At 44.0% G+C, this 10706-nt stretch overlaps 1 protein-coding gene across 1 annotated transcript; it reads right to left on the bottom strand.

Annotated features, from left to right (window-relative positions):
• Positions 1-7041: 7041 nt before the first annotated feature.
• Positions 7042-8628, bottom strand: LOC133836863 (hybrid signal transduction histidine kinase M-like). Its single transcript, XM_062267451.1, has one exon. It carries the CDS (start codon positions 8626-8628, stop codon positions 7042-7044), a length of 1587 nt encoding a protein of 528 aa, XP_062123435.1.
• Positions 8629-10706: the final 2078 nt, after the last annotated feature.

Raw genomic sequence — 10706 nt, 5'->3', positions numbered from 1 at the left:
AGCGAAACGGAAAACGGAAAAAAAACACAAGCAGCGCTAACTAAAATTCGTTTGTATGTTTGGCTTTCGTGTGTGGTATTTTTAATTTTTCTCCAATGGCGGCAAGGCAGGCAGCCACAAATACGAAATCCCAAAGAAAGCAGCACAATCTTTGAGCAAATGGCAAATACAGACACAGACACAGGCGATAGGCGAAGAAGCTGCGCGCGCATCTCTCGGATCAGCTGCTGCTCGAGAGCAGTGCTGCGAACTTTCGGGATTACAAAACATACAGCCAACATTGAAAAGAAGATAATATCGTAATTTTTTGAAAAGTGAACTTAGAATATTCTAAATTTTCAAAGGATCGTCTACAAATTTCATAGTTACTTTTCAAAAACAGGAAAATCTTCGATTATATCCCGCTCTGGAATCAAAATTTAACGGGAAAAAGCTAAAACGACAGAATTGACAAAAGAGAGAGAGAGAGAGAGAGACATGCGCAGACTGCAGATACTCAGCAAAGATGTTTCAAGAGAGGGAGCAACATAGAGGGAGAGGAGTAAGGGAAAATAGAACAAACAGAGAATGTGAGAGAGGAGAGAACGAGCAATCGCTCACTCACTAGATAATCGTCAGTGTGATCGACAAAGTACTCCTCGACAATCCAATTGTCGCCGACATATCGGTCCATGGGCATATCGCAGAGTGCCACCAAGTCGAATAGATTCCTTTGACGTTTCAAAAGCAAACAGCGACTGATCTCAGCTCTGTTTTCCTCGCTGTCAGAGTCCTTTTGCCTGTTCGAGTTTCCATTTGACGCCACAGCCGCCGTTTTTTGCGCATATTGCTTGTGCTGTTGCTCCAATTGCCGAAAGTACTGAATCTTGAATAACGACGAGTCTATGTGTAACTAACAGTTTGTAATTGTAATTGTGCGTGATCCACTCACGATATATTGTGGTCAGCCACCCAATTGGCGGCGAAATTAGCACTGACTGGCATGAGATCTTCTGCGCAGCCCGCTCGCCATCTGTCAGCCAATATGCTGTGAACGTCGTTGAATGATCAATTGAATCAAACAAATCGAGGTCAGCAGCAAGGCAAGGCAAGGCAAAGCATGGCAACACAAGGCGAGAGCAGAGCAATTTATTCTGCAGATTAACATCACCGTCGCATCATCTCGCAGGGAAGTCGACGTAGTATCTTAATCTGAGATGCCATCTATTTCTGCTATGACTATTATTTTTATGGTATTTGCTTATCGCTTATCATGAAGTATTTGGGATATGCAATGTTAATCTAACATACATTTAACACTCTGTTCAAATGCAAAGAGATATTTAAAACAATTTGGCGAATAAGTTGCCGATTGTTATGTTGTACAAAGAGAACGAATGAATGGATGAGTGGACAGATCAAAGAAGAATCAGGCACATGACATTAACGCTAAGACTGTGGTCAGGTGCACAAGGTAAATGATATTTCGTAAATTGTGGATGCTCACTAGATAATCACTATCGTGATCAGCAAAGTACTCGACGACGATCCAATCATCCACGTACGGCATGAAACGCATCGATGAACTCTGCAAGAGTAGATCTCGATGGTTGTCGAATCGTCCACCTCGACGCTGGGCAGGAAGATCACGCATCTTAAAGTTGCATGGAATTTGAGAACTCTCAAACTGCTTGGCAGTCAGCTGGGACTTTTCTAAATAGCGCTTGAAGAACAGCATGTTCTGAATGCAATTCGATAACTAATACGAGAGACACAAACAAAAAAAAAACTTACAGATAAACAAAAAACAATGGGAACAAAATTGGCAAGCGAGATGTGAGAGAGTCAGTTGACATAACCTCCTCATAGAGGGTGGGTACAAGGGTACAAAAGGATAAAGAAAACTTGATCATGTACTTATTTGAATTGGGATTCGTTCGTAAGAAAGCCTTAATATTGTTTTTACCATACCTATTATTTAGCATTTAGCATTTGATTTAGATTTTCTTGGTTCGTTGCTCTCAGCCTAAATGTTCGTTTGTTTCGCATTTGTATTTAGAAAATGAAAAGTTTTTACCTTAGCTTGTGATTGGCGATTGTTGCGCCCACTGTCACGCTCATCCTTGGCGCGATCCCGATGCCTCCGGCGTGAGCTTGAGTGCGAGGTCTCGTCCCTGTAACGATACTTGTTGTGCTGTCGTCGGCCCGAGACGGGCGATTTGCGATGCGAACGTTTTGAACGCTCCTTTCTGCGACGGGAAGACGAAATGCTTTCATCAAAACTGAAAAGACAGACACGTGATCGAGTATTATTTAATAATGTGCACACATAGAATAGATTTTATATGGATGATTGGCCGACCTTGAGTGAACGCCCAGAGCGAACTGTCGAATTACGGATTATAGACAAAATGTGGACAGCAAGAGAATTGGACAGTAAACGGAGTCACAACATGGAAAGCTACTTAACAGCTAAGCTGTTGCTCCGGTTACTTTGCTTTGCCTCTCGCTGCTCGCAACTCGCAACTCGCCTGAGTTCTTGGCGTGTGTTGGCGAACATGCGAATTTGCGTTACCAATCAAGTTAATCAACTTGGCCGGATGGCTGGCTGGCTGACTGGGTGAGTGCTTGGTTAGCTTTGGTTGGTTGGCAGTCTGCCCACCTTAAGCGACATGCCTTTGAGAGTGCGTCGTCGTTGGCCAACTCGGCTAAGTGGCAAGGCATTTGACACCAACCGGGGGCATTACAACAACCACTGTCAAAATACTTTACAAGTACTAAGCTGAACCCAAAGCCCAGAGACGGTGACAGAAGCAACGAGGAAGGCCAGAAACTGTGTCAATAACAACGGTAGCCCCATCATATTACATCAATGGAACATAAGCACACACACACACACACACATACACACACACACACACACTCACTCTCTCGCACCCATGAGACTACGACACGCCCAAGCAAACTGCAGATGCGGGTGGGCAGCAGGCAGTCAGTGGCCGCCAGTTGAGCCGCAGCCAGATCTTGGCATGAATCAGCAACAGAGACAGCAACAACTACAGATCCAAATCAAATCCGATCCGCACTCAGATAACTGACCTAGGCAGCCCAAGAAGTCACCAAGACAAGCAAATGCTAATAAGCTAACAACTATGAAACAGCTGCTCTCAAGAGCTCAATGGCTGAACAACTTGAGAGACAATCAGCGATTGCGGCAACTCTGATTTTTCGGTTCACTCTCGCCCACATCAGCTGTGGAGCGCCTCTAAATTTGGTCACAAAAATTATGAGAACGCAACGAAGCTGAAAGTGACTTTGACTACAAATACGTTACACTCGCACACACACATCAGTAGAAACACACACACACACACCTGGTTAGACAGCTGCAGAGCTCAACAGCTCAACAGCTCAACGCCTGCGCTCTTTTAAAGCCAGATTGTGAGGAAACAGTCAAAAAGTCAGCGGCCCGAATGAATATCGAATGTAGGCTCAAATCATTTGCCACTCTGGCCAGCATCGCACTATCAACCATCAGAAAGAACAACAAAAGATTTTTGACTGCCTCTTAAGGCAATACGGTAGTTAATAGAATACGAATACGTAAATCTATAGCGAGTGAGAAGCTCAATGACTGATTGAGAGATTGGCTTTCTGGTCAAAGCAATTTTAAAATGTTTTTGAGCTCCTCTCGCTCTCATAGCTCATATTCTTAAACGAGTAAATTTCTGAGTCTTGATTAATGACGCGACTCGTGCAAATTAGAGCATACCATTTGAGGCAACATATTCGTATTTTAATTGGATATTAATGATGATTCGTCAATTTGAACTTGTGGAACTTTACGCACTTGCCTCGAAAGCCAGAGCTAGCTTAATAAATAACTGAGCGATTTGGGCGGAATAAATTATAACGTATTACGGCTATAAAACTTATAGATCTAGCTTAAGGCAACTGTCTTCGACTGGCTTTATTGCATAAAGACGATATCTAAACTGCATTTGAAACTATAAATTAAGGTATAAATAGATAAATCACTCAATTTGAAGATTACAACGAATATTTTTTTGATTATGAGGTGGTCGCACCCATATTAAGAGCTTCTTTTCTAAAGGTCTTCGTAACATGACGTTTATTTTCGCAATTAGGTTCAAGTTTTCACAACCCCTTTTCCTGCTTATTGCCACAAAATATTCCGAATGGCTGATGGTAAATATTAAAACATCGTATCGTTAAAAAAACATTTAAGTACGTGAAATTTTTCCGTACCATCCGACTTCGATTCTAAATGGCATAAATGGCCTGCGAAGAGTTGCCATGAGTTCCAACTCATGTGAGAATTATTTCTTTGACTGTTGGGGCTCTTGCTAGTTTGTGCTATTGAGTTATGAAATTAATCATTCGAAAACCAGTTTTCGTATGATTTACATAGAGGCACAGAGCCAAGACACTTTAAGCCCACTAGCAGTTAACACAGCCAGCGGCCAACAGCCGACAAACATTTATTTGTTGTGATTCGACGAGATATATATTTTTGTTGCGCTGACCCTGAAAATGCCATAAATACATTAAGCAAAACCATACTCCCCCTCCCCACCCCCTCCCGAGAGCCAACCACAACAACACACATGAGTATCCATATGCTAGTGTTTATATATAAATGCATAATACTCAGAGTAAATGCTTTGTTATTGTTGTTCGATTCAGAGCGTCAATTGAACTGAATGCAAACGCATGCGTCACATATGGAAATCGAACATACACAAAGAAGGAGTTGACATCTGAATTCAAATATTTGATACGTTTCTAACTGTTCTCTAGCTCTATAATCAAGCTATGAATTTTCAGTTGAACTCTTTTGGAAACTTTCCCAGATCAAGATTTTAGATCAAGATCGAGATCGAGCAACGAATTTAAAAGTTGTAGAATCAAATTCAAGCTAATATTCGAGAACGGTCAAATGCGAAAAGTTGAGAGGTTTGAAACCGGAATTATTTGTTTTGTCTTGAAGCAAATAGGCGATGACAACAACGGCAGTGAGTCGTGGCTTTTGTCGATGGAGCTATGATGAAGCTTGACAAAATGACAATACAAAATGCCGTTACAAATATTGTAAATAATATGAAGAATAAATACCAACAACGAATAGCGCATGAGTAACGGCATTATGCAAATTGATCTGGGTGGCAAAGCGAAACGAGACAAGGCGCATCAAGGGCGGGCGGCGTGGCGTGAAGCGGCGAGCCTTTGAGTTCAGCAATCGCCAAGGTCATTGGATGGTTGCGTCTGCGCACACAAGACAAAAGTCAACAGTCAACATGACAACACAGACACCCAATTGATCAAACAAAACGAGAGCATTGCAAATAAAAGAGACAAGAGCAGACAATTTGCCGACAAGATTTCGCTTTATGCGTCAGGGCGAGCTTCAATGTAAGGAGTAGAGGCAGCGTTCGCTGAGTCAGCGACACCATTGAGTCTCCAAGTCTGTCTGTCTGTCCGTCTGTCTGTTCGCTTGCCAGTTATGCAGGCGTCCATTATCCAAGCAAAGATCGCACGCGTCTCTCGAGGTTCAATGAACGTAATGTAATGTATACTGTACACTGTACAGTGTACACTCAATACTCTACCCTCCGCGCACTGTCAACAATGTGCACACAGCTCTCCCCGACTGGTCAGGCGGAGTGTCGAAGCCGAAGCCGGCCATTACAGTTAACAAAAAACAAACAGTTAAGCGACAACAACGAAAAAACGCGAATGAAACAAAACAAAAAAGTTCGTTCAATTTCGATCGTTTTGAGATCCCAGCAACAACTGAAAAAGGAAGTAAATTCAATTTTTGTGATATACACAAAGAGAATTCTAAAAGATAATTCGATACTGCATAAGTGTTGTTGTTATTGTGGTGCTTTCTGTTGTTGCTGTCTGTAGTCAATCACCTTTTGGGTGCATGCTTAAATAGGAAGTCAATAAAAATCAAAATAAAAATAATAAAAACAAATACAAATCATTTCACATAAACATTTCCCCAGCGCGCAGTCAAATGGCGACTTTGGACTAGGAGAGGGGGGAGCGTGGAGAGGGGCAGCCACTCGAAGCACTCAAATCTCAAAGTTGCATGTGTAAATTTTCGGGCTACCTTGCAGTTGTCGGAACTGCTCGAGAATAGTGAACTCAAAAGTCAAGACAGAGTCGAGAGCATGGAGACAACTTCATTGTTGTTGCTGCCTCAGCTTGATTGCTGTTGCTGTTGGTGTTGTTGTTGCCGGCGGTAGTCGCATCAATTATGAGCGTATATGGTATACGGAGACAGGTCCGGTTCCGATTTGTTTTGGAGCACGATAAACGTCAGATAAACGAGCTCACAAGCAAAACAGAAGCGAGTTGTAGCCTCTAGTCAAACAAAGTAATGCGCAGAGAACAGCTAAAGAGCAGGGAATTTAATCCAAATATTCCACTAAAGGACATTTCAAAGATTCTTCAGATAACACATAAAACAGTTAAGAGCGCTCTAATAACAAATAATCTTAGTTGGCAGCTTCAAAACTACCTAATAGAATCCTATCATCATACATAAAAAAAGAAGCGCAGTCCAAATGGTTTCCTGATATTGACAAACTTGATAAGCTGACTACAATCCGATTTCCCAATAACAATGAGGTCATAACTGAACTGAACAACTCGCACTCTGGCCCCTGAAGTGTGCCAAGCACATATTCAACGCCATCGGCACGTAGAACACGAAATACTTTCGAGCGTTGTCCAACTGAACCGGCGCTAAGATTGCCTAATGAGTTGAGTCGAGTTCAGTTGGGGCTTGACGCAAATTTTATAAGTAGGGGCGGCGGTGCTTGACCAAATTTGGCAGAGAGATCTTGAGGTATAGCGGCACAACGCCAACCGACGAGTGGAGAACGACTTGAATTTGAAGTGCTGACAGACAGAACGCTTAGTCAGCAGCAGGCAAGAGGAAAAAAGCAAAAAGCCAAGAGCTTAAACATGCTCTGGTGGTCAGCACTCGAATCTAGCTGCAGTTTCCGCATGGAGCTCCATGGGAGATACTCACGTATACTCACACGTCGTGGAACCCAAGTGCTCAGAGCGACGTCGCGTTTGCTGCTGCTGCTGTTGGTTGCTTCTGTGATCACTGCGATTGTTGTTGGAGTCGGCGTGGGGCAGCAAAACGCGGTCAGGATAGAGCGGCTTGGGTGCCCACGATGCTGCGGCCACATAGATATCCGTTTTGCCCACAGGCAGGGGCGGAGTCTGTGGGTCGGGAGTGCCAGCTGCGTAGCTATAGTAGCCATCCTCGGGCTCCTCGACGACAGGGAGTCGATGTTTTGTTTTCGATGTCGTTGTGGTCGTGGTCGAGTGGTTGTCATCGCTGTAGAGATATTCGTGCATGGATCGCGCATACTTGGCGCTCTTGCGTCGCTGCTGGGTCGGAGTTAGTGTGACTGCATTGTGCAGCTCGTCATTATCGTGATCGTGATCGGGAGAAGCGCGTATCCAGGAGCTGGCTGGCACATACTGTCGTTGTTGCTTGTGACTGTGCACCACCTTGGAGAAGTCCACATAAAGCGCATCATCTGTGGATGGCTTGCGCTGGAACTCATCATCCTCGTCGTCATCATCATGAGGAGTCGCTGGCGCTCCCACAGAACTGTAGAAACTATAGTTGCTGGAGGATTGCGAGTAGGAGCGATTACGACAGCCGTAAAACTCGTCTTCAAACGGCAATCCCTGGGGAAATTTTTTCGAGTACGCTTTTTTCAGTCTGGGCGAATCGTGGGAATCACTTGAACCCGTCGAGGAGGCGCCTCCCTCAGTGCCAGTAGCTGCAACTGTGCGCTGTCTAAGGCTCAACTTAGGCGTCGCCGGTAATTGTCTGCGTTGCGCTAATGGTGTGAGATCATTTTGCAGCTTTCGCGGCTGTTGTTGTGTTGGCTGCGTCTGCTGTGGCGGCATTGGAGCCGGATAATTCTTGCTGGAGCGCAGAGTATTCCTTGCCGGACAATTCTCCTTGGCGCCCCGATGAGTGAGGTTGCTGGCGGCTTGGTAGGCGCGCTTTTGTGATTGATTTACGGCCTGCGACTTTGACAACGCACTTTGATTCGTTGTCCGCTGCCTGGCAGCTGTCTGTGAAGGATTCGCTGGAGGCGCAGGCGCTTTGGCTTTTCCGTAGCGGGAGCTCGAGACTGTGGCAGAGGTGTTAGAGGAAGCACACGTGTTCTCAATGCGCCTGATCAGCTTTGGTGTCAACGGCTTCACATTGCGCTCCTGTTGCAGCTGCTGTTGCTGCTTCAGCTGCAACTGTTGCAGCGGCTCCTGATGCAACTTGCGATGATTGCTACTGCAGTAGCTGCTTCTCCATGGTTGCTGTCTGCTAAAACTGCTGTTGCTGTTGTTGCTTCCCATATTGCCTCCATGCTGATTGAGAGATGATGATGACGAGCAGGAAGAGCTCAAGGCTGTGTTATTTTTACTGTTGCTGCTGACAGTTGTCGTCTTACTCGACGTTCTGTTGGCACCATTTTGATTACTGTTGTTGTTGTTGGTGTTGCTGTTGTTGCCACAACTGCTGCGAGGCACTCGAAATGAGCTGTAAGGACGAAATCCATTGGCATACTGCTGTCCTACGATGGGCATTTTGTTAGCTTATAGTTGTTACTCCTGTTGTCGACGTTAATAATATTCGTTGTGGATGATGTTTTTGTTGATTTGGCGTTGTAATTTAAACGGTTTTATTTTGTTTCATTTACTTTAAACGCGTTGTCGTTTTCATTTGCATGTAATACTTTATCTTTGCATCTGCAACATTTCAATATAACACAATTCAATTCATTTCCAATGCTGTGCACACACGAGCCTAACCCAAATGATACAACACAATCGACACAACCAAACAACCTTCCTGGCCTCTTTTCCCTTTCCTCACTCGTCGGTTGTCCGTGTTACTTTAATAAATTATCGAGCACTTTTTATGTACTTAACACGTTTTCATTGGCTTATGAATTGAGCTGTCTCGTTGCCGACTATTTGCGACTTGAAGGTGCCCCTTGCCCCTTGCCACATCACAGCAATTGCAGTTGCAGCAAGTAGAGCATTTATGCGACTTCTCGTTGGCCGCATTTGTTGCTGCGGCTGTAGCAGCTGTCAACAGCGTGTTGCAAAAATTCAATTAGCTGTTAAAATAACCCTGAACCTAACATAACATAGCTGCGATTTTGCCCATTTTGCCTCGCATCAGCGAAAACCAAATCCAATTGACAAGTTCATTGATAGCCAAACAACCGCCCGCCCAGCCCCTTTCCTTTACCCATTCCTTTTCCTTTTCGTTTTCGTTTTCAAGAGCCTAACCAGTTTTTGCAGTTTATGCAATTTGTAAACTTTGGTAGAAAGTAGCGGATGCAGCAGATACACAAATCCTCCGACCAGTTTTCCACCTGATTTGAAAAGGAAACACAAACATAAAACGGGTCAACAAAAGTTGATCACTGAATCGACGAATCGACAACTTGTTGCCGCAACTTCGACTACAGCTGCTGTTGTTACCGCTGATTTGCCTAATGACTCAAGTGACGACAACACAACAACATGAGTAATGCGAAGAGAGTTCGTATCGGAAATGCGTGGAAATCCCTTTAAACGTCCGGTGTGAGCTCTCTGCTAGCAATCGAACTGAACACTCTGTGTCTCTGTCTCTGTCTCTCTGTCGCAATCGCAGCTGTAGTCGAGCGATCCCGATCTCTATTGCGATAAGAGCTAGTTGAATGTGCGAGTTGGTCGTAGGCGTCTCTGTGTCGTCGTCGTCGTCATATCTTATCAAAGTTAGTTAACCCAACCAAGTCAAGTTCTTGCCCAAGACGGCACAATGTGATTTTTTTCAATTTCTATACTACACGACTAACGAAATGCACACACAGCATTGAAAGTGTTTTTATGAATATTTTGATTTTAATAAATCGCATAACCAACAACAGAAGCACATTGTTCATTTTGCAGGATGCATAAACAAAACGTTTTGCGACTGTTTGCTGATCATTTTATTGCTGCTCTTGAAGCCATTTCAATATGCACTACACATTCTCACGCACACCAACAAATTGCACACACTTGACAGCTGCATTTGTTGAAAATTATAAACACACTTTACATTTATTTCTTCTTCTTGTCGTACTTTTGTGTTTTTCATAAAGGCGCACTTGATTATCGGTTTGTTTTTAACTTATTAATTGTTGCTTTGAGGCTGCACGGCGGCGACGTCGACCGAAGAAGAAGCCAGCACCTCCATTCGCTTGCAAGTTGTCGTTGCGACTGAGCTTTGTGGCGACAAGTCCGCAGCGAACAAGTGTCGGTCGCTCAATTTCTTGCTCGCTCGCTTTTGCTCGGTTGCTTCAAGCTTGCTCTCTCCCTCGTTCGCTCACAACGACAACACTGCTGGATTGTCGTGCCGACTTCGCCGTCGCCGCACTTCCAGTTTACAATGCGATCAACATGCTGAATTCGCCGTGCGTGTGTGCAACCAATTGATACTGAACTAATACCCGGTTCATACGGCGGTGAAGAATACATTTAAACAATTCCAATTGTAAATACTCGTATACAACCAAGAGTGATAAATAGCGGAAGTGCGCCAATGTTTTCATTTTGCGAATATATTTTATCGAAAATTTAGTAAACAAACAAAAACTGTGCAGACGAGAGAGTTTATGCTATAAACTTAA

This window comes from Drosophila sulfurigaster, chromosome 2R, assembly GCF_023558435.1.
Source record: "Drosophila sulfurigaster albostrigata strain 15112-1811.04 chromosome 2R, ASM2355843v2, whole genome shotgun sequence".
NCBI lineage: Eukaryota > Metazoa > Arthropoda > Insecta > Diptera > Drosophilidae > Drosophila > Drosophila sulfurigaster.
Note: the sequence above shows the minus strand (reverse complement) of the source record. Positions and strands in the feature narration are given on the sequence as shown.

Coding starts and splice junctions, on each gene's coding strand:
- LOC133836863 (XM_062267451.1), bottom strand. CDS start 8,628: ATGCCCATCGTAGGACAGCAGTATGCCAATGGATTTCGTCCTTACAGC.